The sequence below is a fragment of the Sphaeramia orbicularis genome, chromosome 15 (genome assembly GCF_902148855.1).
Source record: "Sphaeramia orbicularis chromosome 15, fSphaOr1.1, whole genome shotgun sequence".
Lineage (NCBI taxonomy): Eukaryota > Metazoa > Chordata > Actinopteri > Kurtiformes > Apogonidae > Sphaeramia > Sphaeramia orbicularis.
In genome coordinates this window covers 21,024,173-21,049,755 of record NC_043971.1, presented here as the reverse complement: position 1 = coordinate 21,049,755, position 25,583 = coordinate 21,024,173, and the positions used below count along the sequence as shown (strand labels likewise).

Below are 25,583 nucleotides of genomic sequence, written 5' to 3'. Positions count from 1 at the left end.
ATTTAGCTAAACCTACTTTTATTAGTCTTTGGTACATTTATTTGTGTATTTGGACCCTAACAGTTCAAGAAGTTTGAATTTGAACCCTCCAGGTGCTGCAAAGCTAGCTTTATATTCATTTTGGCAAAAATCGAGTGGATTTCTACAACCCTTTCAATTCCTTTATAATTTGTTACCTTTTATAACTAGTTATGTCACGATATTTGCACATAAAAGGTCAAGACTTCCGACGAACATTTCTTCAAGTACGACATAATTGTTTATCAGCAGCAGCAGTTGTAGTAAAAACTGAAAATATGTCCAAACTTAGAGCGGATTACCTAAAATGTACAGTTGTTGGTTGAATTAATGAACACAAGTGGCTGAACGGGACAGAAAGCACGGTCAACAACCTGGAGGGGGTGGGATGTGAAGTGGCTCATTTGCATTTAAAGGGCCAGCGCTCAAAACGACCTTTCTGGTGTCATTACTCAGAAATAGGGTTGAAGATGGACCTGTGGAGTTGAATTAATGAAGAATTCAGACCCAAGTGAAGCATTTACAGTTTATGTAGACCACAGGGAAATGTTTTAAAATGCATAATTCCATTTAAAAAGGGAAAATATCACTCCTTTAAATAAAACAATCAAATAAATCCAGACTAAAAATGTGTGTATTCATATCTTAAACTTCTGTCTGGTCAAATTTACCCCTATAAAAATGTACTGAATTTTGCCCCATTTATATTACATTAGAATCAGAATCAAGTTTATTCAAGTACATGAACATATAGAAGGAATTCTTTGTCAGGAGTTGTTGTCGCTCTAGTATAAGATAAGAAACAATGTAAGAAAATGAAAGAAGAAAAACCCTCTATACATATAAAGTCTTTATACACAATATGTAGAAGTTTTTAAAGTTTTTAGGAAAAGGATTGGAAAACTACATAATTTAATGCAATTTACAACAGAGGAGAGAGACATTTATTATATAAACATATATTCATATACTTTCTTCTAATACCTATTGTCACTGTCATTTCAGACTTATTTTTACTGACATCCATGCAAAGTGACTGGTTTTCTTAAAGACACTCTACTTATGAAACTAGACAACCTGAACACAGTTGATGATTAAACAAACACGTTAAGACACAGTTGTCAAACATACGGCCTGGGGGCCAAATCCGGCCCGCCAAAGGGTTCAATCCGGCCCGCATGAGGAATTTGTGAAAAATTGCAAAGATTACACTGAAGATATTAACAATCAGTGGTGTCAAAATCATTTTAATTCAAGTTCCACATACAGACACATACAGTTCAATTAGATTACAAGTGGGTCAGACCAGTAAAATATTATCATAATAACCTGTAAATAATGACAACCCCAAATGTTCTCTGCTTTTTGGTGTAAAAAAAGTAAAATTACATGAAAATGTTGACATGACCAAACTCTACATTTACAAAAAATGTGAATAACCAGAACAAATATGAACAAACAGAAATGTCTTCAGAAAAGTAAATGCAATTTTACCAATATTCTGCTTGTTACTAAATGTTTTGTGCGATTGTAATGCACATGTGTAAATGATAAACTGATAAACCGAGGTATAATATTGTTAAAATTGCACTTGTTTTTCTTAAGACAATTTAAGTTGTTTATGTTATTCAGATTTTTAAGGAAACTTTCTCGACGTAAACCTGATCATAATACAATTTTACTTTTTTTACTGTTATTATTTTACTGGTCCGGCCCACTTGAGATCAAATCGGGCTGAATGTGGCCCGCGAACTAAAACGAGTTTGACACCCCTGCGTTAAGACTTCAGACAATTGTGCATGGGTGAATTTGACCTATTTGTCAGTTTCAGGAATATAGCAGTTTAATTGTTTTTTTCACATTATACAACTGTTACATACATGCTGATCTCTTAATATATTATATCATACTCTTGAACCAACCAAACCCTTATTATTTAAAGCTTTTGTTACATGTGTGATGAAATTAAAGTCTCTTAAAATGATTTGTACACACAGTAGAAAGGCCCAGGTCCAAAACTTCAGCACCACCTGGAATATAGAACAAATTTATTAAAGTTAGACAAACGCATTTCGACTTGTGACCTTTATCAGACTCAAAAAAATACATAACCAACTTCTCCTTGCACCTCGGAGGTCGGTAGTTGAGAAGAAACTTTCTACTTTTTTTTTTTTTTTTTTTACATTAGTATAATAAGCCATAAACTTATAGAGAAGCCCAGCCATGACAAAAATACCACTGTATACTGTGAAACCATCATATTGTTAAAATATACAGAAAAATACCCGGTACTATTAACTAGTCCTCCCTGTGACAGGCATACAGCAGCTGTGGTAATAATAGCTCAGTCTCTCAACCATGTCTGTAATGACTCAAATATAATTGTATATATACGAAGAAAGTAGCAAAAAGGAAAGGAGTTCACTATTATTTCCAGACTTAAGTTACAGTTGTAGTCAAAGTTTATGTTGGTAAAAGCCCAAGTATAATTATGATTATTATTATATGATTATGCACAAATTTGCAGAGTATGTGCATAATTATACTTAAATGCATTTCATGATCATCATTTGACTAAACACTTATGTGATCCATAATAATTTAGGCTATCTCACACAGAATGTGAAATTAGGGGAAGTATTAGAAGCTATTTTAATTGAATCTGACAGAATGCTCCAATGAATCAAGGACAAAAAGTTGGAATCCTCAGCGTGGTGTTATTTATGGTGTGGAGTTCTAACTCTTACTAAACGTCCACCAACATCACAGTGTCCTTAACCCACAGATGTCAAACATGCGGCCCGGGGGCCAAATCCGGCCCACCAAAGGGTCTGTTGAGCCGCATTATGTAATAAATTCCCATTATGTAATAAAAGTTCAAAATGTAATAAGAATGTCACGTCATCTTGTAATAAAGCCGCATTATGTAATAAACTGACGCATTTTGTAACAAACTACCTCAATGTGTTATGTAGTAAATTTTTTCGCATTATGTAGTAAGTTATTACAATTTGAGAAGTTTATTACAAAATGCACTTGACACATTTTTATTTTCAGGAAAATGTAATTTACTAAATTAATCTTTAAACTCTGTGGTTAAAGTTCTGATTACATTACCTGTAGCTCCTGTGACTAGTTTCTTCTAAATTGCTCTGAAATTATATTAATTTAGATTGTTATTACATAATGAACCATGTTATTAAATTTTTTTTAAATAAAAATGTGTCAAGTGCATTTTGTAATAAATTTCTCAAATTGTAATAACTTGCTACATAATGTGAAAAAATTTACTATATAATGCGTTGACGTAGTTTATTACAAAATGCGTCAGCTTATTACATAATGCGGCTTTATTACAAGATGATGTAACATTCTTATTACATTTTGAACTTTTATTACATAATGGGAATTTATTACATAACGCGGCTCAACAGGGTCCAATCCGGCCCGCAGGATGAATTTGTGAAATTCAAATATTACACTGAAGATATTAACAGTCAATGGTGTCAGAATCCATTTAATTCAGGTTTCACATACAGACACATACAGTCCAATTAGATTTTAAGTGGTCAGACCAGTAAAATATGATCATAATAACCTATAAATAATGACAACCCCAAATATTCTCTGTTTTTTGGTGTAAGAAAGTTAAATTACATGAAAATGTTTACATTACCAAACTATACTTTTACAAAAAATATGAATAACCTGAACAAATATGAACAAACAGAAATGTCCTAAGAAAAGTAAATGCAATTTTACAATATACTGCCTGTTACTAAATGTTTTGTGCGATTGTAACGCACGTGTGTAAACGATAAACTGATAAACCGAGGTATAATATTGTTAAAATTGCACTTGTTTTTCTTAAGACAATTCAAGTTGTTCATGTTATTCAGATTTTTAAGGAAACTTTGTAGATGTAAACCTGATCATAATATAATTTTACTTTTTTCACTGTTAATATTTTACTGGTCCGGCCCACTGGAGATCAAATTGGGCTGAATGTGGCCCCTGAACTAAAATGAGTTTGACGCCCCTGCATTAACCCATAAAGACCCAAACAGCTACTGATGACCAAAACCATCTACTGGTCTCATACGTTTAATACTTGTTGATCCATTAATCCTATCAATACATGTAAATATTTGGTGTAAAATAGTTTGTCATCAATTCATGGACGTTCAGAGGCTCTGTAGTGAACATGGAAACACCATCATCTTCTACAACATTGATTCACCAGTAAAACCCATGGAGTTGGATCAATGACAGTGAATGGACACATTGAGTTGATGTTGTTAATGATAGATTTTGTTGAAAAACTCAGTTTTTCTGTAGTTTTCTCTGTTTTTGATACAATAACCCTCAACTTTAATTTTAGTTTTTTATGATCATCTACATCACAGATGTCAAACATGCAGCCCGGGGGCCAAAACTGGCCAACCAAAGGGTCCAATCTGGCCCCTCAGATGAATTTGTGAAATGCAAAAATTATAATGAAGATATTAACAATCAATGATGTGAAAATCATTTTAGGTCAGTTCAATCTGAAGTGGGTCAGACCAGTAAAATACCATCATAACAACCTATAAATAATGAAAAATGCAACTTTTTGTCTTTTTTTGTGTAAAAAAAGTAAAATTGCACAAAAATGTTTATATTTACAAACTAGCCTTTTACAAAAAATGTGAACAAATATGAACAATATAAACTTTTTTAAGAGATGCATGTAGAATTGTACCAATATTCTGCCTGTTACTAAATATTTTGTGTATTTGTAGATCCACTGTGATCTGTAAGTTGTGATGCACATGTATTAATAATAAACTGAAGTGTAACATTGTTAACATTGCATTTATTTTTCTTTAGATTTTTCAGGTTGTTCATATTTGTTCATGTTATGTTCGAGTACAGTTCGTAGATGTAAACATTTTCATTACGGAATTTTACTTTTTTCACTCAAAAACATAGAGAAAGCATTAGTGTTGACATTATTTATAAGTTTTTAACCTATTATTTGTATTATTTTACTGATCCGGCCCAATTTAGATCATATTAGGCTGAATGTGGCCCCTGAACTAAAATGAGTTTGACACCCCTGATCTACACGATCAGTAAATTATATATTGTCAAATACCTGATTTTCACTGAAAAAAGCTACATACAGAGGATAATATTAGAATAAATGGTGATAAATCGCTTAAGAAAGGTTAAAATAGAGAAAATTACATTTGGGAAGTGTCACAAAAGTACCTCTAGGTCTTTATGGGTTAAGTAAAGCACTTTTTGTTTGGTTAGTTTAGTTTTATTTTGAGCACATAGAATCATCAGATAACATAGAACCATACAACATGGTCAAACCAAATTTTTCAGCACTCGATAAAGAGTGGAAAAAAGTACAACTGGTAGACTCCCACCCCCTTTTTACAAACTAATTCCGCTTCCTTTGCTTTGTTAACACACTTTTTTTTCTGTATATTTTTACAATAACACAAAGCATCCATACAAACCATTCACATACACTTTTTTTAGTCACCTTACACACAATCAAACTTTTTTTTACATAAACTATAATATTTATATGCAGTTTAAATATTTACTACTAATACAATCATTAATAAATGTGATAATATCTACTAATCATGACAGTCTGTATTAATTAATTTATTACATTTATATCTTATTTTATGCCTTCTTCTATATTATAACTAGATTTTTACTTATTCAGATAATGTTCTATATTTACTTAAAAACCAACTGTTGTTCTGCAGTGTGAATGAGCAAAACAAGCAGACAACTTCAGTTCAAGTTTCACTTTGGATTATTTGTTCAACACAGGTTTGATTTATCAGTTTAATAGACTCAGTTAAAGCATCACCAGCTGACCCCAAACTAAATTACATAACTTCTGTGGCCTTAAAGCCGACCTTCAGTCTCAGGTAAATCCTCTGGGTCTGAGTTAGAACTAGAAGGTCAGCAGGTTCTGACTTTTATAACAGCAGCAGCTTCAACTTTTTTTTAACCCTTTCATGCATGAATTATGAGAACCTTAGTCAATATTTTTTCTTGAGTGTTTTTATTCCTCTTTAGGCATGAAAAAAAGCAATGCAATTGAATTTTTTTTATGAACGTATTTTCCATGGAGTTACAAAAATGTCCACTCAGCTGGACACCATGCATTTAATTTTTGAGGCAAAGAAACATGTATTTAAAACTCATCATCAGAAAGTGATATACTGTGTGAAAACTATGAAACAAAAACATTTTTAATGCCATTAATCTGATGTTTTGTCACGTTTTATCCTACTCAAATACTAGTTATTACTCATTTCATGGAGATAATATCCTCCTGAGACCCAGGAAATTGCCAATTTTAGCTCTTTTACATTAAAAATTTGTTTTGATTGGAAACTGCATTATGCAACAGGTTTTTTTTAGATACATTTTAAAAATTATTTTTATTTATTGATTGATTTTTTTAATGGAATGTCCTTTGTAGTGGACAGTATTTTTTAAGTTAAACTGTCAAACATTTGTCCCCTACAGAGGACAAAAATTCATTACTGGGTCTCAGGAGGATATGCCAAAAAAAAAAAACTTTTTGTTTTCAAAAACTGTTAATTACTATCTAGTTACAATTAGCAATTAATTCACACTCAAACATGTTACTGCAGATCAGGTTTATCAAGAACAGCAATGTTAAAGTAATTGTATGAATTACAGTGTTTTGGATGATGCATAAGAGTCCGCTGTGTTGGCTGATATGGAACTAAAACAACAAAATCCATCAATATATAAAAGAACAGCTGTAGAAGAACTGTCCACTGGAGTGACCACTATGCATGAAAGGGTTAAAACGTACCTTTTTAGAGACTCTTAACCTTTATTTTGCCTTGTGTCTGAACATTCAGCTTCTTAACCTCATATTGTAAAGAGGAATGTAATGTATTTAATTCTAAATGCGATCATTGTTATAACTGTAAATTATGAAAAGATTAGTACATCGTTATGAATAAAACTGACATAAATCTCATGAAATGATTGTGACTGTGATTTATTCTTGATAGATAATGTGTAACTGGGGCTCATTGTACCTGGTCAAAGATGTGTATAAATAAGAATAAAAAGAGGAATGTGTTTGAAAACAAAATTAGTCACTTTAATCCTTTCACTGGAGGTCACTGCAGTGCACAGTTATTCTACAGCTGTTCTCTTGTAGATTCATGGGTTTTGTTGTTTTACTTGCATATCAGCCAACACAGTGGACGCTTATGCATCCTCCCAAATGCTGCAGTTCATACAATTATTGGAACTTTGCTGCTCATGATAAACCTGATCTGCAGTAACATGTTTTAGTGTAAATCGGTTGCTAATTGTTATTAGACTGTAATTAACAGTTTTCTGAAACAAAAAGTTGTTTTTTTTTTCATATCCTCCTGAGACCCAGCAATGCATTTTGTCCTCTGTTGGGGACAAAAGTTTGACAGTTTTACTTAAAAAATGTTGTGCATTACAAAGGACATTCTGTTAAAAAATCAATCAATCAATAAAAATTATTTTAAAAATGTATCTGAAAAAACTGTTGCATTATGCAGTTTCCAATCAAGCCAATTTTTTAATGTAAAAAAGCTAAAATTGTCAAATTCCTGGGTCTCAGGAGGATATTATCTCCATGAAATGAGTAATAACTAATATTAGAGTATGATAAAATGTGGGAAAACATTAGCGATTTAGTAATTAGCGGCATTAAAAATTTTATTATTTCATAGTTTTCACACAGTATATCACTTTCTGATGATGAGTTTTAAATACATGTTTCTTTGCTTCAAAAATTAAATGCATGCTGTCCAGCTGAGTGGACATTTTAGTAACTCCACGAAAATAGGTTCATAAAAAAAAAAAATCATTTGCATTGTTTTTTTCATGCCTAAAGAGGAATAAAAACACCTAAGAAAAAAATATTGACTAAGGTTCTCATAATTCATGCATGAAAGGGTTAAGGGCAATAGTGGTAGGTTAGTTAGCTCATCTATCTACTTAACTGTTTTAATAAAAATACACGTGATGCCATTTTTGTCACAATTTTAACAAATGTTTCATCCTGGCATCAACTTTTTTTTAATTTCATGAGAAAAATATTGTTGAAAATTTAGCGTTGACAGTTGCTCTTCTTCTCGGCTGGTCACAGCACAGCAGGGCAACGAGCAATGCAATGGCTGACTGGCAACTGAGAGGCGATGTGAACTCAAACTATCAGAAAACAGCAGTTACAGGCTGACTGCAAACAGAAATTAAATGAATGGAAGCTGTGTAGATGCAGCAGCCCCTCATGAGCCGTCCTATCCTGCATACGGTCAAACTTAATAACCCTCTTAGACGTAAACAGCCACTGGCGATCAAAAGCATATACAACCGAAAATGTTTAATAACTTTTGAACCTCTAATCCTACCAACATCTGTAAATAATTCAGTTGAAATACAGTTTCTTAGCTCTTCTTTGGCTTTAGATATGGCAGTTTTTGGATGTTCAGAGGCTCCGTAGTGAACATGGAAACACCTTCATTTCTGCAACATTGATTCACCGTAAAAATCTATGTAGTTTGACAAATGACAGTAGATGCTTTGTTTAAATGTTTAGTTCATGTACTTGGCTGAAAATCTTTTTTCTCTATTTTCTCTGTTTTGATATAATAACCTTTAACTCCCCATCCTCCATTTCACACCATGTACATGTGCAGCCATGATTATGTAAACATGTAAACAGTATTACATTTTTAATTAAAATTCTATGTTTATATAGATATTTATATAAATATCAAATTTTTCTCTTTATATTTTTCATTTTCACTTTTTTTCACTTATTTATTTCTTTTTCAACCAGTTTTTTTTCTGCACTTGCTTGTTGTATGTTGCTGCTGTTAAACTGTGAGATTTCCCCTCAGTGGGAATACAATTTTACATCTTATCTTATCTTAGCTTAGCTTAGGTTAACTTACTTTAGCTTACTTTACCTTATCTTACTTTATCTCATTTTATCTTAACTTATCTTAGCTTAGGTTAGCTTACTTTACCTTATCTTATCTTACTTTATCCCATCTTATCTTATCTTAACTTATCTTAGCTTAGGTTAGCTTACTTTACCTTATCTTATCTTACTTTATCCCATCTTATCTTATCTTAACTTAGCTTAGGTTAGCTTACTTTACCTTATCTTATCTTACTTTATCCCATCTTATCTTATCTTAACTTATCTTAGCTTAGGTTAGCTTACTTTACCTTATCTTATCTAACTTCATCTCATCTTATCTTATCTTATTTTATCTTACCTTGCCTTATCTTTTATCATCTTAACTTAACTTAACATATCTTAGGTTAGCTTACTTTAGCTTACTTTACCTTATCTTATCTTGTCTTAACTTAACTTATCTTAGATTAGCTTACTTTAGCTTATCTTATCTTACTTTATCTTATCTTAACTTATCTTAGCTTAGGTTACCTTAGTTTATCTTATTTTGCCTTATTTTATTTTATCTTATTTTATCTTATCTTAGCTTATCTTAGCTTAGGTTACCTTAGTTTATCTTATCTTATTTTATCTTACTTTGCCTTATTTTATCTTATCTTATCTTATCTTAGCTTAGCTTAGCTTAGCTTACTTTAGCTTACTTTACCATATCTTATCTTATCTTACTTTATCTTAGCTTAGCTTACTTTAGCTTATTTAACCTTATCTTATCTTATCTTATCTTATCTTATCTTATCTTACCTTATCTTACTTTATCTTACCTTACCTTACCTTACCTTACCTTACCTTACCTTACCTTACCTTACCTTACCTTACCTTATTAACTCTGAGGTTGTATGAACAATTACATGGTCAGGAAATCAAATATAGGAAATACCTGATTTTCACTGAAAAATTCAAAGTGTAGAGGATAATATCATAATAAATGTCAATATATCACGAAAAAAAGGTTAAAATGTAGAGAAAAATTCATTAGGAAGTTGCCACAAAAGTAGTTCTAGGGTCCCAGGTTATTTTCTTTAATAGCATTTTTCAGAAATCTCCCAAAGGGAGGCATTCAGTTTTGTTCCATGTAACCCATTTAACGAAATGTTTGGACGTGTAACTGCGACTTAATTAGATATTTGTTCTCAATAACACTGACTGAAAATGAAACTTTTGCATTCAGTAAAAAACGGTATTTCTGTGTAAGTACTGCTCAAAATTATTCAAAATCTGAACCACAAAAAAAAAAGTCATAATGTACTAAAGATCTGAGGAGACATATAAACTAGACTTGAATGTAAAGTAGCCTATTTTGGAATGCATTAAAAGAAGTAATCAATATTTCCGTATAAACAACAGATGAGAGATGGGTTCGCACTCAGTACCCGACCCATATGCTTCTCTATATAGTATCTGTTTCTTCATTTCTGTATATTCCCTCTGTTTACCCACTAACATTTCTTACTGTTTGCTTTCTTCTGTTGTGACTGTCTGAAGTTAAAGGTATGTTCGCAGAGCCTTGGAGTTTGCAGTCTGTATGAGATTTATATACTGCTGATAAACATTTATATAGGTGTGACAGATGTTACCTTCAGGTTTTGACTTTTAGGTGTCCCTTTTTTTCATGACTTGTGAAGTATTGTCATTTTGTCCATCATTTTATTCAAGGATCCTCACGTCCATTTGGTAAAAAGCAGCCATCATCTGACTGTATAACATGACTGGGTCGAAAGATCGCTATCTATTTCAATATTTCCAGGAGCAGAGCCCGTTGCGCTTTTTCCACAACATCAACAAATCACAGAATGCAATTTCAATCAGAAAATCATTCACTACTAGCATCACTGGTGCCAGAATCTGTGACTAAGGTCGTACTCTCCAGACTGTTATTATTATTATTATTTTTTTTTTGTGGTTGTCAGATGAGCAGTAATCATTGTGTAGTTATTCCAAACCCAAAGGAAGAAAAGGATGTGTTATTCCAAAATGTTTTGTACGTCTTATAAGTGTTTTCCTGGTGATGAATGTGTTGAATGCTCAAGTGTCTCTTTACCTTCAAACTAAATCAACGTAGGATGCAGACACAGACAAGGCAAACAGATTAAAAAGAATTCACATCAAAACCTTTTTATTCTCGGAATGTAGAGGTAGGAAAAGGCAGAATGTAAATGTTCAAAGTGGTGACCTTTATTTGAATCTAATGAGAGTCTTGTTAATGAAAATGGCAATTACATGCTTTTTTTAAATGCATCTTTCCACTGGTTTTACTTCCATGTGTTAATCCAACACAGTAAGTGATGTAATGGTTAAAGGGGTTACATGTAATTAGGGATGTAATGATTACCGGTATGACGATAAATTGCGGTAAAATTGCCAACGGTTAGTATTACCGTTTAAATTTAATTATCATGATAACCGTGTTTGATTATCGCACTTTTCTGGAGAAAACACCAATGTCAAGATGTGCTTTTATGTCAAATATTTGAGTATAGTTTTAATTTATTACAATTTTGATTTTATAAACCTAATATTTGGAACCAATATTCACTTTTAAAGTCTTTGAAAAGGTTCATTAAGCATCTGTGTGTTATTTATGCACTAAATTATATACATTTTTCAAATTGGATTATATATATATATATATATATATATATATATATATATATATATATATATATATATATATATATATATACAGGGTGGGGAAGCAAAATTTACAATATTTTGAGGCAGGGATTGAAAGACAGTGTATGACCAATTAGTTTACTGAAAGTCATGAGAATTTATTTGCCACAAGAAAACTGACATAATAGAAAATGTTTTTATTCTATGTGTCCTCCTTCTTTCTCAATAACTGCCTTCACACGCTTCCTGAAACTTGCGCAAGTGTTCCTCAAATATTCGGGTGACAACTTCTCCCATTCTTCTTTAATAGTATCTTCCAGACTTTCTCGTAATAGTTTTGCTCATAGTCATTCTCTTCTTTCCATTATAAACAGTCTTTATGGACACTCCAACTATTTTTGAAATCTCCTTTGGTGTGACGAGTGCATTCAGTAAATCACACACTCTTTGACGTTTGCTTTCCTGATTACTCATATGGGCAAAAGTTTCTGAAAAGGTATGGATAATAGTGTTAGGTATGATTATGACATCAATATGTGTTTGGTTTCAAAACAACTGACATAGTGCCTGCTGAGAAAAAACAACTAAATGTTCATTGTAAATTTTGCTTCCCCACCCTGTAGATATTTTTTTTGTTTTCTGGCCTTTTATGTTTTTATTAGGGCTGCACGATTAATCGATTTTAAATTGAAATCGGATTTTTTAATTTGGACGATTTTTAAAAAAGGGAAATCGTAAAATCGATTTCATCTGTCTTGTGCCTCCGGGCCACACACTTACGGGCAACCGTAGGCTCCTCCTCCTATCAGTGACAGCGGTCTGTCACAGAAGTCTGGGGATCACTCATATTCCGTGGTCCACGCACACATGACAGATGCCTGTCACTGACTTACATTGGTATCACTTCTGTGGGCCAGATACCCCAAAAAGAAAAAAAAGAAAAAAGAAAAAAATAAATAATTTAGTCCTCTTGCTAAATTTTTCATTCACAAATGTAAGTTCTGTAACTCAAAACCAAATATTATTTATTTTTTGAAAGATGTTGAACTTTTTTTTATAGCTGTTAGATAAATCTGGAAACAAAAAGGCTGTAAAAAACATAAGTATTTGCTCTGATTTGGACATTGTATTATAGTGTATTCCCTCTGGCAAACTTATGTTATTTTCTTGTATACATTGTTTGTATACTCTACTTCATTATATTCATATACTCTACTTCATTCAATAAAGATTTAATTAGGAACAAATAAACTTCGGTGGGTTCATCACGTGATACCATCACAGATTTGAGGTCAGAGCAGTGCCTTGCATTGTGGGCTGCTCACGAAAACGACATGCTGACTTCTGTTGTCTTTTGTAGTTTTACCCAAAAATCGAAATCGAAAATCGAGTTTTTAGATGAAAAAAATCGGGATTTTTTTTTTTTTTTTTTTGCCAAAATCGTGCAGCCCTAGTTTTTATAGTAGGTTAAAGTGAAAAAATAATAGACAGATGAGATAGATGAAGTTGTGCTGAAAAAAAAGATACCAAACATGGGTCTAGTCAACATTTCTGTAAATAGTATATAAAGGCAAAATCAAAAGTACTGAAAAACAGACAAAATAGACTCAGACCACTAAGGGTTAAGACTTGAATGTTTCCGCAACAGAAAGTGCATTGTATGTATTATTTTGGGGTTTTTTTGCTTTTTTTTTTTTTTTTTGTTTTTCAAAATACAATTTGGTTAAATTATTTCAGTGTGTGTATTAGTACTTTTTGAACATTTTGAGCACAATTTCAACAATACTGTGATAATAATGATAACCGTGATCATTTTGGTCACAGTAACTGATATGAAATTTTCATATCGTTACATCCGTACATGTAGTATTGATATTCCAATGGAGTTGTTTATCAAAACCACCAATGCTATGTATCTACAGACTGCATCACTCACTGAATAAAATATGAAGCTCATCATTTGCACACATCACCAAGTTTTCTTCTTCGAGCAAAAATTTGGAGCTCTATTTTGACAGTTGTTCAGAATAACGCTATGCCTTATAAACATTATAAACCTATATGCACTGGCTTTTAATACAAGTGTTTTATGTGTTTTATTTTCTGGTTGAGTTTTAGGTGCTATTTATCCGATTACTGTGTTTTATCAGTTTTAATGTATCTTGTATTTATTCTTATTTTACTAGTTTTAGCTTATCCTGCATTTGTATCTGCAGATTTGTACAGCACTTTGGTCACTTTATGTTGTTTTAAATGGGCTATATGAATAAACCTGACCTAATAATCTTCATGTGCTGTGTCAGGTGTTTAATGTAAACTATCAGCTCTGTTAGCTTAGCTCTGCTTTTAGAGCCACAGTAAATCCACAAATCACCTCAGTTTTCTGTAGGGTTTGTCGTGTCAATAGCTGCACTAAAGATCTGTTTGGAATCATTCAAACAAGATCAGAACTAACTGCAAATTTAGAAAAGATAATGACATCGCATAATTATTTTATACCTTTATTAGCTTCATAATGAAACTTACTTAACCGTTTCATGCCTGAATTATGAGATTATGAAACTTAGTTGAGATTTTGTTTCCTGACTTTTTATTCCTATTTAGGCATGAAAAAACAATGCAATTGAATTTTTTTTTTTTTCTTCTGAACCTATTTTTCATGGAGTTACAAAAATGTCCACTCAGCAGAACACCATGCATTTAATTTTTGAAGCAAAGAAACATGTATTTAAAACCCATCATCAGAAAGTGATAAACTGTGTGAAAACTATGAAATAATAACACTTTTTCATAGAGTTAATCTGACATTTTGTCACATTTTAACATACTCTAATACTAGTTATTACTCACTTCAAAGAAAGGAAATGCAAAAAAAACAACTTTTTGCTCAAGAAAACTTTTAATTACAGTCCAATAACAATTAACAAATGATTTACACTGAAACATATTACTGCAGATCAAGTTTATCAAGAAAAGCAAAGTTACAGTAATGATGTGAATTGCAGTGTATGGGATGATGCAGAAGTGTCCACTGTGTTGGATGATATAAAACTAAAACAACAAAACCCATGAATTTAACGAGAAGAATAGCTGTCCACTGTAGTGACCAGTATGCATGAAAGGGTTAAACTGAAGAAATGCTGTGATTTCAGCATCAAACTCCATTCTTTTCATTTCCATTTATAGCAGTGTACAGTGGTGAAAACAACAACAGTGCTTCTAGTCATCACTTTGTCACTTTCTTTAAAATTTGACATCTCGTCACCTTATGACCCTTTGGTTAAAGCCCTGTGGTATTATTTTTCTTCATCATGAGTAGGAATGGCATGATGGAGGATGCCTGATGGTTAAAAGCCTCAAAGTCAGACATCTTTATGGTGACTTATAGAAGAAATTAATTTTTTACACCTTAACTTACAGTAGAAAATCAGAAATATTACTGGAAGTTCAGGTAAATGAATCTTTAATGTTTCAGACTGCGCATGAAGAATTCATAGAAAATGAAGAATGCTTAAGTTAGCTTAGATGTCAGATGACGACACAGAAATCCATTGTTTACGTCCCTACACCAAACACACTTCAAAATAAATGTGCAGTAGAAATCTAATCCACAGAGCCTAGAGATGGGAATCGAGAACTGGTTCTTTTTGAGAACCGGTTCTCAGTTGCTCAATTCCTTGGAATCGTTTGCCTGCCTACTTAACGATTCTGCTTATCGATTCTGCCTTTGTTGCACATGTGCGATGGTGTCACATGTACGCTGCATTGTTTTGGTTTAGAACTTAGTTAACATAGCGTCGAGACACGAAAAGATGACACCAGGTCCACTTGGAACACTCACAAAGCTTCCATTTTTTCAAAAGTGGGAAATCACTCCAATTTGCTAAAACATTTGTCCACACAGCATGTGATTCATTTGCAGGAGTATCATGTGGTGATATGCTACTTAGTGACGCTTATGACTCTAGCAGCAGAGTGAACACCAGGGCGTCATCTGGGTCCAGTTCTAGGGGGGTAACTAATGCCGTGTTTCCACTGCGTGGTACTGGCTCGACTTGGCCTTTCTGCGTTTCCATTACGAAGAAGCACCTGGAATCTGGTACCCGGTACTAGTTTTTTGGTATCACCTCCGTCGAGGTTCCAAGCAGTACTAAACGGTGACGGATAAACACTGCAGACCACTGATTGGTCAGACAGTCGTTTCTGTGACCGGCCGTTTTACATAAAACAGATGTGGAAGTTGACAGTAAATATAGCGGTACGTTAATCCACATGATAACAGCCCAAAACTACACCATGGTCGGTTGAGGAGATTCAGTCTTTGGTGGCCGACGTAAAAATTCAGATGAGACAACACGCAACGAGCGAGTTTTCAGTAACTGTCTGAGCAGACGACGCGGAAATAACGCGCCGCGTCGCTATGACATCCAGGTACTGTAAAGTCAGTAATATTCTGTAATGGAAACGGTCTCCAGGAATACCGAGTCGAGCCGAGCTGAGCTGAGCTGAGCCGAGCTGGTTCCACGTAGTGGAAATGCGGCATATCACCCTGCCCCCTCAAATAAAAGATTCTGAAGGTATGGAAAAGGAAAATGAGGTGCACAACAGCAGGAGACATAGAAGAATTAGTAAAGCGTCTGAAGTTTCACTTTCACTTTGTACGGTCGTATGGTGTGACTCCCCCTACCCCCCACCCCCCAAACTGGGCCCGGCGTCATCTGTTATTATTATTATTTGTACATACTGTACATGTGATATTTCTGTGCAGAGATGGAAATATAAAAGACAGTTAATGCAAACAAACCCGTTTGTACTCTTTTTTATTCCCTCACCCATTGAGAATTGATAAGAGAATCGGATCAATAAGCAAAATTGATAATCAGAATTGCTAAATTCTTATCAATTCCATCCCTAACCATGGAACACCATCACAGTGACTCACTACTCCCTCTAGTGGTTACATACTCCTCTGACCTGTCGATGTGAATATATTTAGTTCAAATCTGTACAATCGAAAACGTCGGTGTCTTGGGTACAACTTCAGAGCTCTTTATTCTAAATACTCTAACAATAAGTTTAGGTCATTTTTAAAATATTTTAAAGTAGAAATATTACATATACCCCCACTTTAACATAAATTAATAAACAGCTGTGATATTAAATCCAAGTCTGAGTATTCTGTTAAGGTCGATATTTTTTACCTGTTCTCTTTTATTCACAGGAGGAAGAATTGAGGAAAAGCGGAGAGGCCAAATACGCCCATTTGAGTAATGATCTTCACGTTTTAATTGAAGTCTTCGCTCCACCTGGGGAAGCTTATTCCCGCATGAGCCACGCCTTGGAGGAGATTAAAAAATTCCTAGTTCCAGTAAGTGCTTTATTTCACTTCATGCTGTCCTCCACCTCTTAATTCATGTAGTGTAACATCAATGCGCTTTTTTTTTTTTTCTCTGCATCACGCTCACTGCCCTGTACTACAGACCCTCACTTACAAAGAAAATATAATGTATTCAGCAATTAAAGTGCAGTATGGAAGAACTCGGAAGACTCCAGCAACTTATAGCCTGAAGAACTTAGCAATAATTAATGTGCATGTTGTGTACTCTTGCTGAGTCTAAGCTGTAAATATTAATCAAGCTTTGCAAATGTGACAAGCCTAATAGAGGAATTGTGCTGCATGAGTCTACTTTATAGAGTTCATGTTTCTTTCTATAACAAATCAATGTTTTTACAAGCACGTCCGCTCACTGGGCCAGAAGGATGATACCGCAGCACTGAACTGTTCATATCCTCCCAAATACGAAACAAGTAATTACTTAGGACTGTTGTCAAAAGGGCAAGCTGAGAAATATGTTTCTGACATTTGTGGGTGAGTTTTCTGTTTGTTTGTTTATTTGTTTTTCTTTTTGGAGAAATATCCCCCCCATCGCATTTGGTACATTATTGGGAGTCGCTTAAAGTCTGCAAAGGTTAGAAAACATTTCCTAGAAAGTAAAAGCAAAATTTTGTTTGCCAATTTGCAGTCTCTTACCTATTTAAATTTATTGTTACATCAGTAATGTAAAAAAAAAAAAAAAAAGAATGGATGGGTGGCTTGTGCAACTGCAGATGATAGTCCTGAAGCTGCCATTCACTCCAGTTCACAGCCGAGATTTATCTTTTGGGGGGAAGTAATTTGCATGAAAAATAGACCCTCGCAAAATAAATTGGTCCCCGCTGTACCATGTTGCATGCATCCAGAGCACATGTTGAACTAATTGACATGCTCATATGTTAAAACATTCGTAAAATCACTCTTACGCCTACTCTAAGGACATGTTCGGGGGGACTGGGCGTATAGATGCGTACGAATCATACATTTTGACTGAAATCCTAATTTGCAATAGAGTGCTCCCTGTTTGGGCTCTGGTGCACTTTGCGCTGTGTGATCCACTCCAGCCTAATTATGAAGGGGTCAGCTGCACTGTTTGGGTTCTTTTCAGAGCAGCAGGACCTTTGTGTTTTGTTTTTGGGGAATTAAAAACTAAATAAAAACAAAATCTCTTCTGGTATGGTTAGCAGCATCTCACCTCTCACCTGCTTCACTGCAGCACCCTGAGAAAAGAAGAGGAATGGATTCATAAATTATGTTTTTTTTCCATAATTTGTAGTAGGTGTACACATTGGATTGTCTGTAAAATTGTTCTTTTAGAAGTGATTTACACGTACAATAAGCACAAAGAGTTCACGCTAAACAGCAGCCTGTGTCTTTTGTGAATATAATATCAGGATATCAGGATCAGGTTGCAGAAATGGTAATTATTCCATTAATAGCAGTAAAATAAAATTCCGCAATGCATTTTTAATGCTACTCTGAACTGAATACTAAAATGCAGGAATCAGATATTCATCTTTCCAGGCTGTTTCATCGGGTAGTACATTTAACCCTCTGCTACATTTATCTTATGCTTCATCTTCATGATTAGATTGAACAAAATGACAGAATATTAACCTTCAGTGAAGTTTAAAGAGGACTACTATTATTTCCTTTATAGCAGGGAAAATATAATATCTTTAAAAATATATATCCACACTAAAGCATTGAAATAAAACATCAAATAAAGACCTTATCATCTATTTTATGGCACCTACCTGCTGTTTCTGTGATATTATGGATTTGCAGAAAAGCAGCCCATCATAAAACACACCAGGCATCTGTCAGTATCCATAGTGACAGATGTTGTCTGCCTCTGGCGGTGTGGTAAGAGAAGGTAGAGTCCTGCTGTTTACCTTTTTTAATGCTGTACTATTCACTCCTCGAGACATCGCATTCATTTGAAACGACAATCAGAAGTGTAACGGAAGTGTTGCATGGAAATAAGTTTGTTTGCTAATAATCAGTGTGTGTTTAAGAACCTTATAGTAACATTAACACTGACTCATTATGTAATTGTGATATTTCCTGAAAGCAGCATGGGGTTAATTTGTTTATGCGGATGAATTTCAGTTTGTTTTTAACTCAGCAAGTCAAAGGTTGAAAGTAAAGAGGGAGACTTGGCTCAGAAGGAAAAGACAGACTGAATTTATTCCCATGCTGCGAACTTGCTTGTGTTGAACCGGTTGGTGTGAAACGCGTCCCCCTGCCAAACCACTAGGAAATCCACTGCTCCAGTGACCAATCTTCCACTTATTTTGTGAAATTTAGCCTCAGACAACAAACTAAACTCAAAATAACATCAGGATTAAGGGTGTGTATTGGCAAGAATCTGGCGATACGATATAAATTACAACACTAGGACCATGATACGATACATCACGATATATCACAATACTGTTAACAAGGCGATATTTTTTGTTTCTTTTGTTTCTTTTTTTAAAAGATTATATCCTGGAAAAATTTATTTTACGCCAGAAATATGCACAAATACTAAACAAATTTCTATTTGATCAGAACAGGATCTAATGCTATATGACTTTTTTCTTTTTCTTTTTGTATGTATTATTATTTTATGCTTCCTTGAATTTTCATTTCTACATTATTTTGTGCAAAGAAGTCAATTAGTAGCAATCAGGAAGCTTGTATTATTTCCATATTCAAAATAAATCAATCAAAAAAAATAATAATGATAAAAAAAACTTTCCAATGTAGAACTTACAACTTATATTATGTTTCAGAGACATTGCAGTTTAAGATCCTGCTCAAATAGAAGGTGTAGTGTACAGTCCCTGAATCATCCAATGTCATAACCTTATTTCTGTGCAATCCCAACAAAGGAACTAACATTTACCTCTCACACAGTAAAAAGTAGCGATGTAACGATATGAAAATTTTATATTACGGTTACTGTGACCAAAATTATCACGGTTATCATTATTATCGCGATATTATGGAAATTGTGCCCAAAATGTTCAAAAAGCACTAATACACACACTGAAGTAATTTAACCAAGTTGTATTAAAAAAATAAAATAAAATAAAATAATTGGCACAATGTACTTTCTGTTGCAGAAACATTCAAATATTAACCCTTAGTGGTCTGAGCCTATTTTGTCCGTTTTTCAGTCCTTTTGATTTTGCCTTTATATACTATAGAAACAAATGTTTACAATACTCATGTTTGGGATCTGTTTTTTTCAGCACAACTTCATCTATATCATCTGCTTATTATTTTTTTCACTTTAACCTACCATAAAAACATAAAAGGGCAGAAAACACAAAAAATATATAAAATCCGATTTGAAAAATTTATATACTTTATTACATAAATAACACAAAGATGCTTAACGAACCTTTTCAAAGACTTTAAAAGTGAATATTGGTTCTAAATATTAGGTATAGAAAATTAAAATTGTAATAAATTAAAACTATACTCAAATATTTGACATAAAAGCAGATCTTTACATAGGCGTTTTTTCCCCTAAAAGTGTGATAATCAAACACGGTTATCATGATAATTAAAATTTAAACGGTAATACTAACCGTCTGTGATTTTACCGCGGTTTATCGTTATACCGGTAATTGTTACATCTCTAGTAAAAAGTGCTTTTAGGATGCTTGAAGTAACCATTATTTAACAAAACATTGCTAAATAATAATAAAGTATAAACAAAAAAGAAAAATTAAAAACAAAACTGAACCTTTGCCATGTCTGCATTTGAACAAATACCTAAAAATGTTGACACAGTACTTATTAATATTGATACAGTATTGTGAAATGAAACATTGTGATATATTGTGGAACTGATATTTTCTTACACCCCTAATCAGGATCTCAGGTATGTCTCACAATGTGTAACATTAAATAACATTACAGCTAAAGATCTTAAAAATGTCTTCCTTATTTAACCCATAAAGACCCAAACATCTGCCAATGATCAAAAATGTTTACCTGTTGATCCACTAATTCTATCAATACATGTAAATAATTGGTGTAAAATGCAGTTGGTCATCAGATATGACCCATTTGGACGTTCAGAGGCTCCGTAGTGAACGAGAAAACACTGTCATCTTCTACAACATTGATTCACCAGTAAAACCCATGGAGTTGGATCAATGACAATGGATGGAGACACTTGTTTTATGTTGTTATTGATATATTTGCTGAAAAAGTCGTTTTTTCTTCAGTTTTCTCTGTTTCTGATAGAATAACCCTTTACTTTAATCTGAGTTTTTATGAACATTTACAAAATTAGAGAATTAAGAATAAGAAACTGCAGGATTTTCACTGAAAAAAATGCTAAATACAGAGGATAATATTATAATAAATGGTGAAAAATCATTTAAGAAAGGTTAAATAGAAAAAGTAATTTTGAAACTATCATAGAAGTAGCACTGGGTCTTTATGGGTTAACCTCATCTGTCCTTTAAAACTGTTTCATCTATATTGTCAAACATTTGATTATGCTGCATCTTCTTCCAAAATAAAATGAATTTTAATGCACATTGACTCATGTTGACTCGGAAAATTAAAGTCCTGCACTTATAATTTAACAAACAATTCTGACTGCGCTTACACAGTTACAAAACAGATAAAATAAAAAATCTCTTCCATTCATCTGATATGAAAACTAATGATTTTGTAAACAGAGATTTCGTCTGTTGTGAAGCTGTTTTAAGTTCAATTATTGATTTCTTTGCTGAAAAATTCACCTTTTTGTAGTTTTCTCTGTTTCTGATGTAATAACCCTCTACTTTAATCGGAGCTTTTATGAACATTTAGAAGATCAGAGAATTAAGAATAGGAAAATGCAGGATTTTCACTGAAAAAATGCAAAATACAGAGGATACTACTGTAATAAATGGTAATAAATCATTTAAGAAAGGTTAAACAGAGAGAAAAAATCCTTTTGGAACTATCATACAAATAGCACTGGGTCTTTATGGGTTAACCTCATCTGTCCTTTAAAACTGTTTCATCTACATTGTCAAACATTTGATTGTACCACATTTCCTTCCAAAATAAAATGAATTTTAATGCGCATCGACTTGTGTTGACTCAGAAAATTAAAGTCCCGCACCTATAATTTAACAAACAATTCTGACTGCGCTTACACAGTTACAAAACAGATAAAAATAAAAATCTCTTCCATTCATCTGATATGAAAACTAATGATTTTGTAAACAGAGATTTCATCTGCTGTGAAGCTGTTTTTAAAAAAATGACATTCATATTGAAACAGGAGACGATTTAAGAAAAACAGATTTACCAAGAAGCAAAAAGTAATCACAGAATCGCTGTCAACATCGAGTTGTGCTCCCGAAAAAAAGGCACAGGCTGTAAATAGGAAACTAATCAGCGAACTGTTCCATGCACAGAGTCAGAGGAACAGAACAGGTGATCCTGATCTCAGCTGGAGGAGCATGTGGCCTTCATCTCTGTCCAAACTGCTACAGGGAAGGTTCTGGCAGCTGAAGGTTTTAAACACTTTAACAAATCATGTAGCAGTAATTTATCCTTTCTGCATAAAGCAAGCGAGGTCAAATAAAACATGTGACTGATATTAATGGTAATCCAGGCTTTTTCTTTCTAATTTAATGCAATATATCCAATTATTTGATTCATTTTATTCCAGTGAAAACTAATGATCATTAACAGCCACACTAAAACCACTTACATAGCGAAGTAGCAATGCATCTGTCATGTCATCTGGAGCCTTATTAGCGATATTGTGTTTTGACAATGTATTGTGTCAGTTTTGCCGTGGAAATAAAGGAGCCGCAATCAGTATTAAGGTTAAAAGAACATGTGAAGTGACATTTTTGACAATGAATACAAAGTAATATGCGTGCAAAATGGATAGTTTACTGTCAGTGAAGAAAGGGAACCGTAATTTTACTCTGTACTCAGGGTTATCGAAACATGCATTTTAATGAAGGTAAGAGAAATACGTCATAAATCCACACTGATATGAAGTAAAGATCCGTGCATTTAGAATTGTAAAACACAGAAGGAATATCCAGCTCTACAGCACAAAGAAACTTGCTGTGATAGATTTGGAGATAATCCATCTGTGTATATAGTAGCAGGTGTTACAGCTGTGGTGGCTTCTGGGCCTCAGCTTGTCGGATGTGTTTTGGGAGAACAAGAACATCATTCAGTGGGAAATTATGCAGGACAATACATACTGTTGTGTTGCATACATTTTCACTCCAGAATTTTCACTGTTCACAGTCTTTCTCTAAAGGTGCTACTTCTCTAGTGTCAATAAACCATACACTGTAGCTTTCATGTTACATGTAGATGTGTGATATAACATGTAGTGTTATGCACTTAGCCCTTTCATGCATGAATTATGAGAACCTTAATCAAGATTTTTTTTTTTCCTGAGTTTTTACTTATCTTTAGGCATGAAAAAAACAATGCGATATAATTTTTTTTTTTGTTATGAAACCATTTTTCATGGAGTTGCAAAAATGTCACTATGCTTTTAATTTTTTGAAGCAAAGAAACATGTATTTACTAGGCCTGTAACGGTACACAAAATTTTCGGTTCGGTACGTTTTCGGTTTTGAAAGCCACGGTTCGGTTTTTTTTTTCGGTTCGGTACGGGAAGAAAGAAAACCCCTCAAAATGCTTTTAATACATTTATGAGTTTTTGAAAAATTTTCCCGGATTTTTTTGAAAAATTTGAATATAGAAAAACAGGAATATAATTCTGCTGCTATAAATCAAATAGAAAATAAAATGAATTATTAATATTACTAAATGTATTTTAAACATTAGTATTGCACTTTTCCCTGACAGGTAGTTTTGAACAAACAACAAAAATCTAATCACAGTTCTATCAGTTCACATTCTGCATAAAAATACCCAAAAAATTCCACATGAAGTGCAACATTAACAAGAGGACAAACTGGTATTCTCTTTAAACAAACTGAAGAGCAATATTGACAACAAAAAATTAACCAAATTATCTATTTTAGGACAGATAACAAACTGTTTAGGACACTGTGTGTATGTGCGTGCAGGGTGCGATTTGTCGGGGGGATGTTTTGTTTTGTTTTTGTTTTTTGGTCGGAGCCGGGTGGTGGGGGGTTCATAACTAACGTAACAAACGCTGGCGTGGAACGAAAGTGAAACTTTATATAATTTCAACATCCAACAATGGGTTCTATTTCTCTGTTATACAGCGTGCGTGAGAGAGAGAGAGAGAGAGAGAGAGAGACAGAGAGAGAGAGAGAGAGACAGAGCAAGCGTAAGTGTTTTAGAATTACCATAGTTCATGGGCGGCAAACAGCGTCCATCTTTTTAACGTCTCTTTTGTCGTTGTCTTTCACCGGGACCTGAACTGATCCCAAACAGAACTGATGGTGGAGGGTCTTCAGTCCCGTCCTTCCAGGGTCACATCTCATTTGTTGTTTTTTTTTTACCTTATATCAGCTGCTATTTTGTATCTCGGCTCGATGTGCGCGTCCTTCAATATGTCCGTGTGGAACTTGTGCGGATTTAAAGTTCCGCATCGAACAGCGTCTTTCGTTCCTTTTTCTTTTTCTCATCATACTGTGCCGTTTCGGTACGGCTGTGTACCGAAACGGTTCGGTTCAGTTCGTGTACCATTACAGGCCTAGTATTTACTGATATATTATGTGAAAACTATGAAATAAAAACATTTTTAATGCTGCTAATCTGATGTTTTCTCACATTTTAACATACTCTAATGCTAGTCACTACTCACTTCATGGAGATAATAATAATAATAATATGTTCTAATAACAATAACAAGCACTTGATTTACACTCAAACATGTCACTGCAGATCAGGTTTATCAAGAACAAAGTTACAATAATGGTATAAATTGCAATGTATGGAATGATACAAAAGCGTTCACTGTGTCGGATGATATGGAACTAAAACAACAAAATCCATGAATATATAAGAGAACAGATGTAGAATAGCTGTCCACTGTAGTGACCAGTATACATGAAAGGGTTAAACAAAGTCTGAAGATATACGGTACCAAAACCTAATCTTAGAGGATTTTTTTCCCAAAACATCCCATGCATCACATTTAAATGGATGAGTTTACTTAAAGGGGTCATATTTTACTAAACCCACTTTTATTGGTCTTTGGTACACTTATTTGTGTATCTGGACCCTAATAGTTCCAAAAGTTTGAATTATGAACATATTATATTTCTGGGTGTTGATCAAATTAAGTTGTGAAGATACTGTGGAAAACGGTAATTGTTAATGTGCTGTGCATATCTGTGCTTTAAAGGGCTCATATTTTGCTAAGCCCACTTTTTTTTTTTTTTTAATTTGTGATAATTAACAAGACATTGTGGACAGGAAAACAACAACACATAAACAAAAGGAAAATCAAACGAATGAACAAACCAAAAACAACAACAACGACAGAGTAATGACAAATAACTACAATGACAACATCATATTACAATGAAAAAGATAATAAATGTAAAGAGCAACTAAACAATATAGCTTGATTAGGGG

At 33.5% G+C, this 25,583-nt stretch overlaps 1 protein-coding gene across 3 annotated transcripts in view; it reads left to right on the top strand.

Annotated features, from left to right (window-relative positions):
- khdrbs2 (KH domain containing, RNA binding, signal transduction associated 2) overlaps positions 1-25,583 on the top strand; it is a 153,885-nt gene that overhangs the window by 53,799 nt on the left and 74,503 nt on the right. For all 3 annotated transcript variants that reach the window (XR_003937590.1, XR_003937589.1, XM_030156875.1), the window contains exon 4: positions 16,875-17,021. Coding sequence is in view for 1 of the 3 variants with exons in the window: in XM_030156875.1 (XP_030012735.1) it covers positions 16,875-17,021 (147 nt within the window). In the remaining 2 variants the exon portion in view is untranslated. The remainder of the gene's footprint in view (positions 1-16,874; positions 17,022-25,583) is intronic.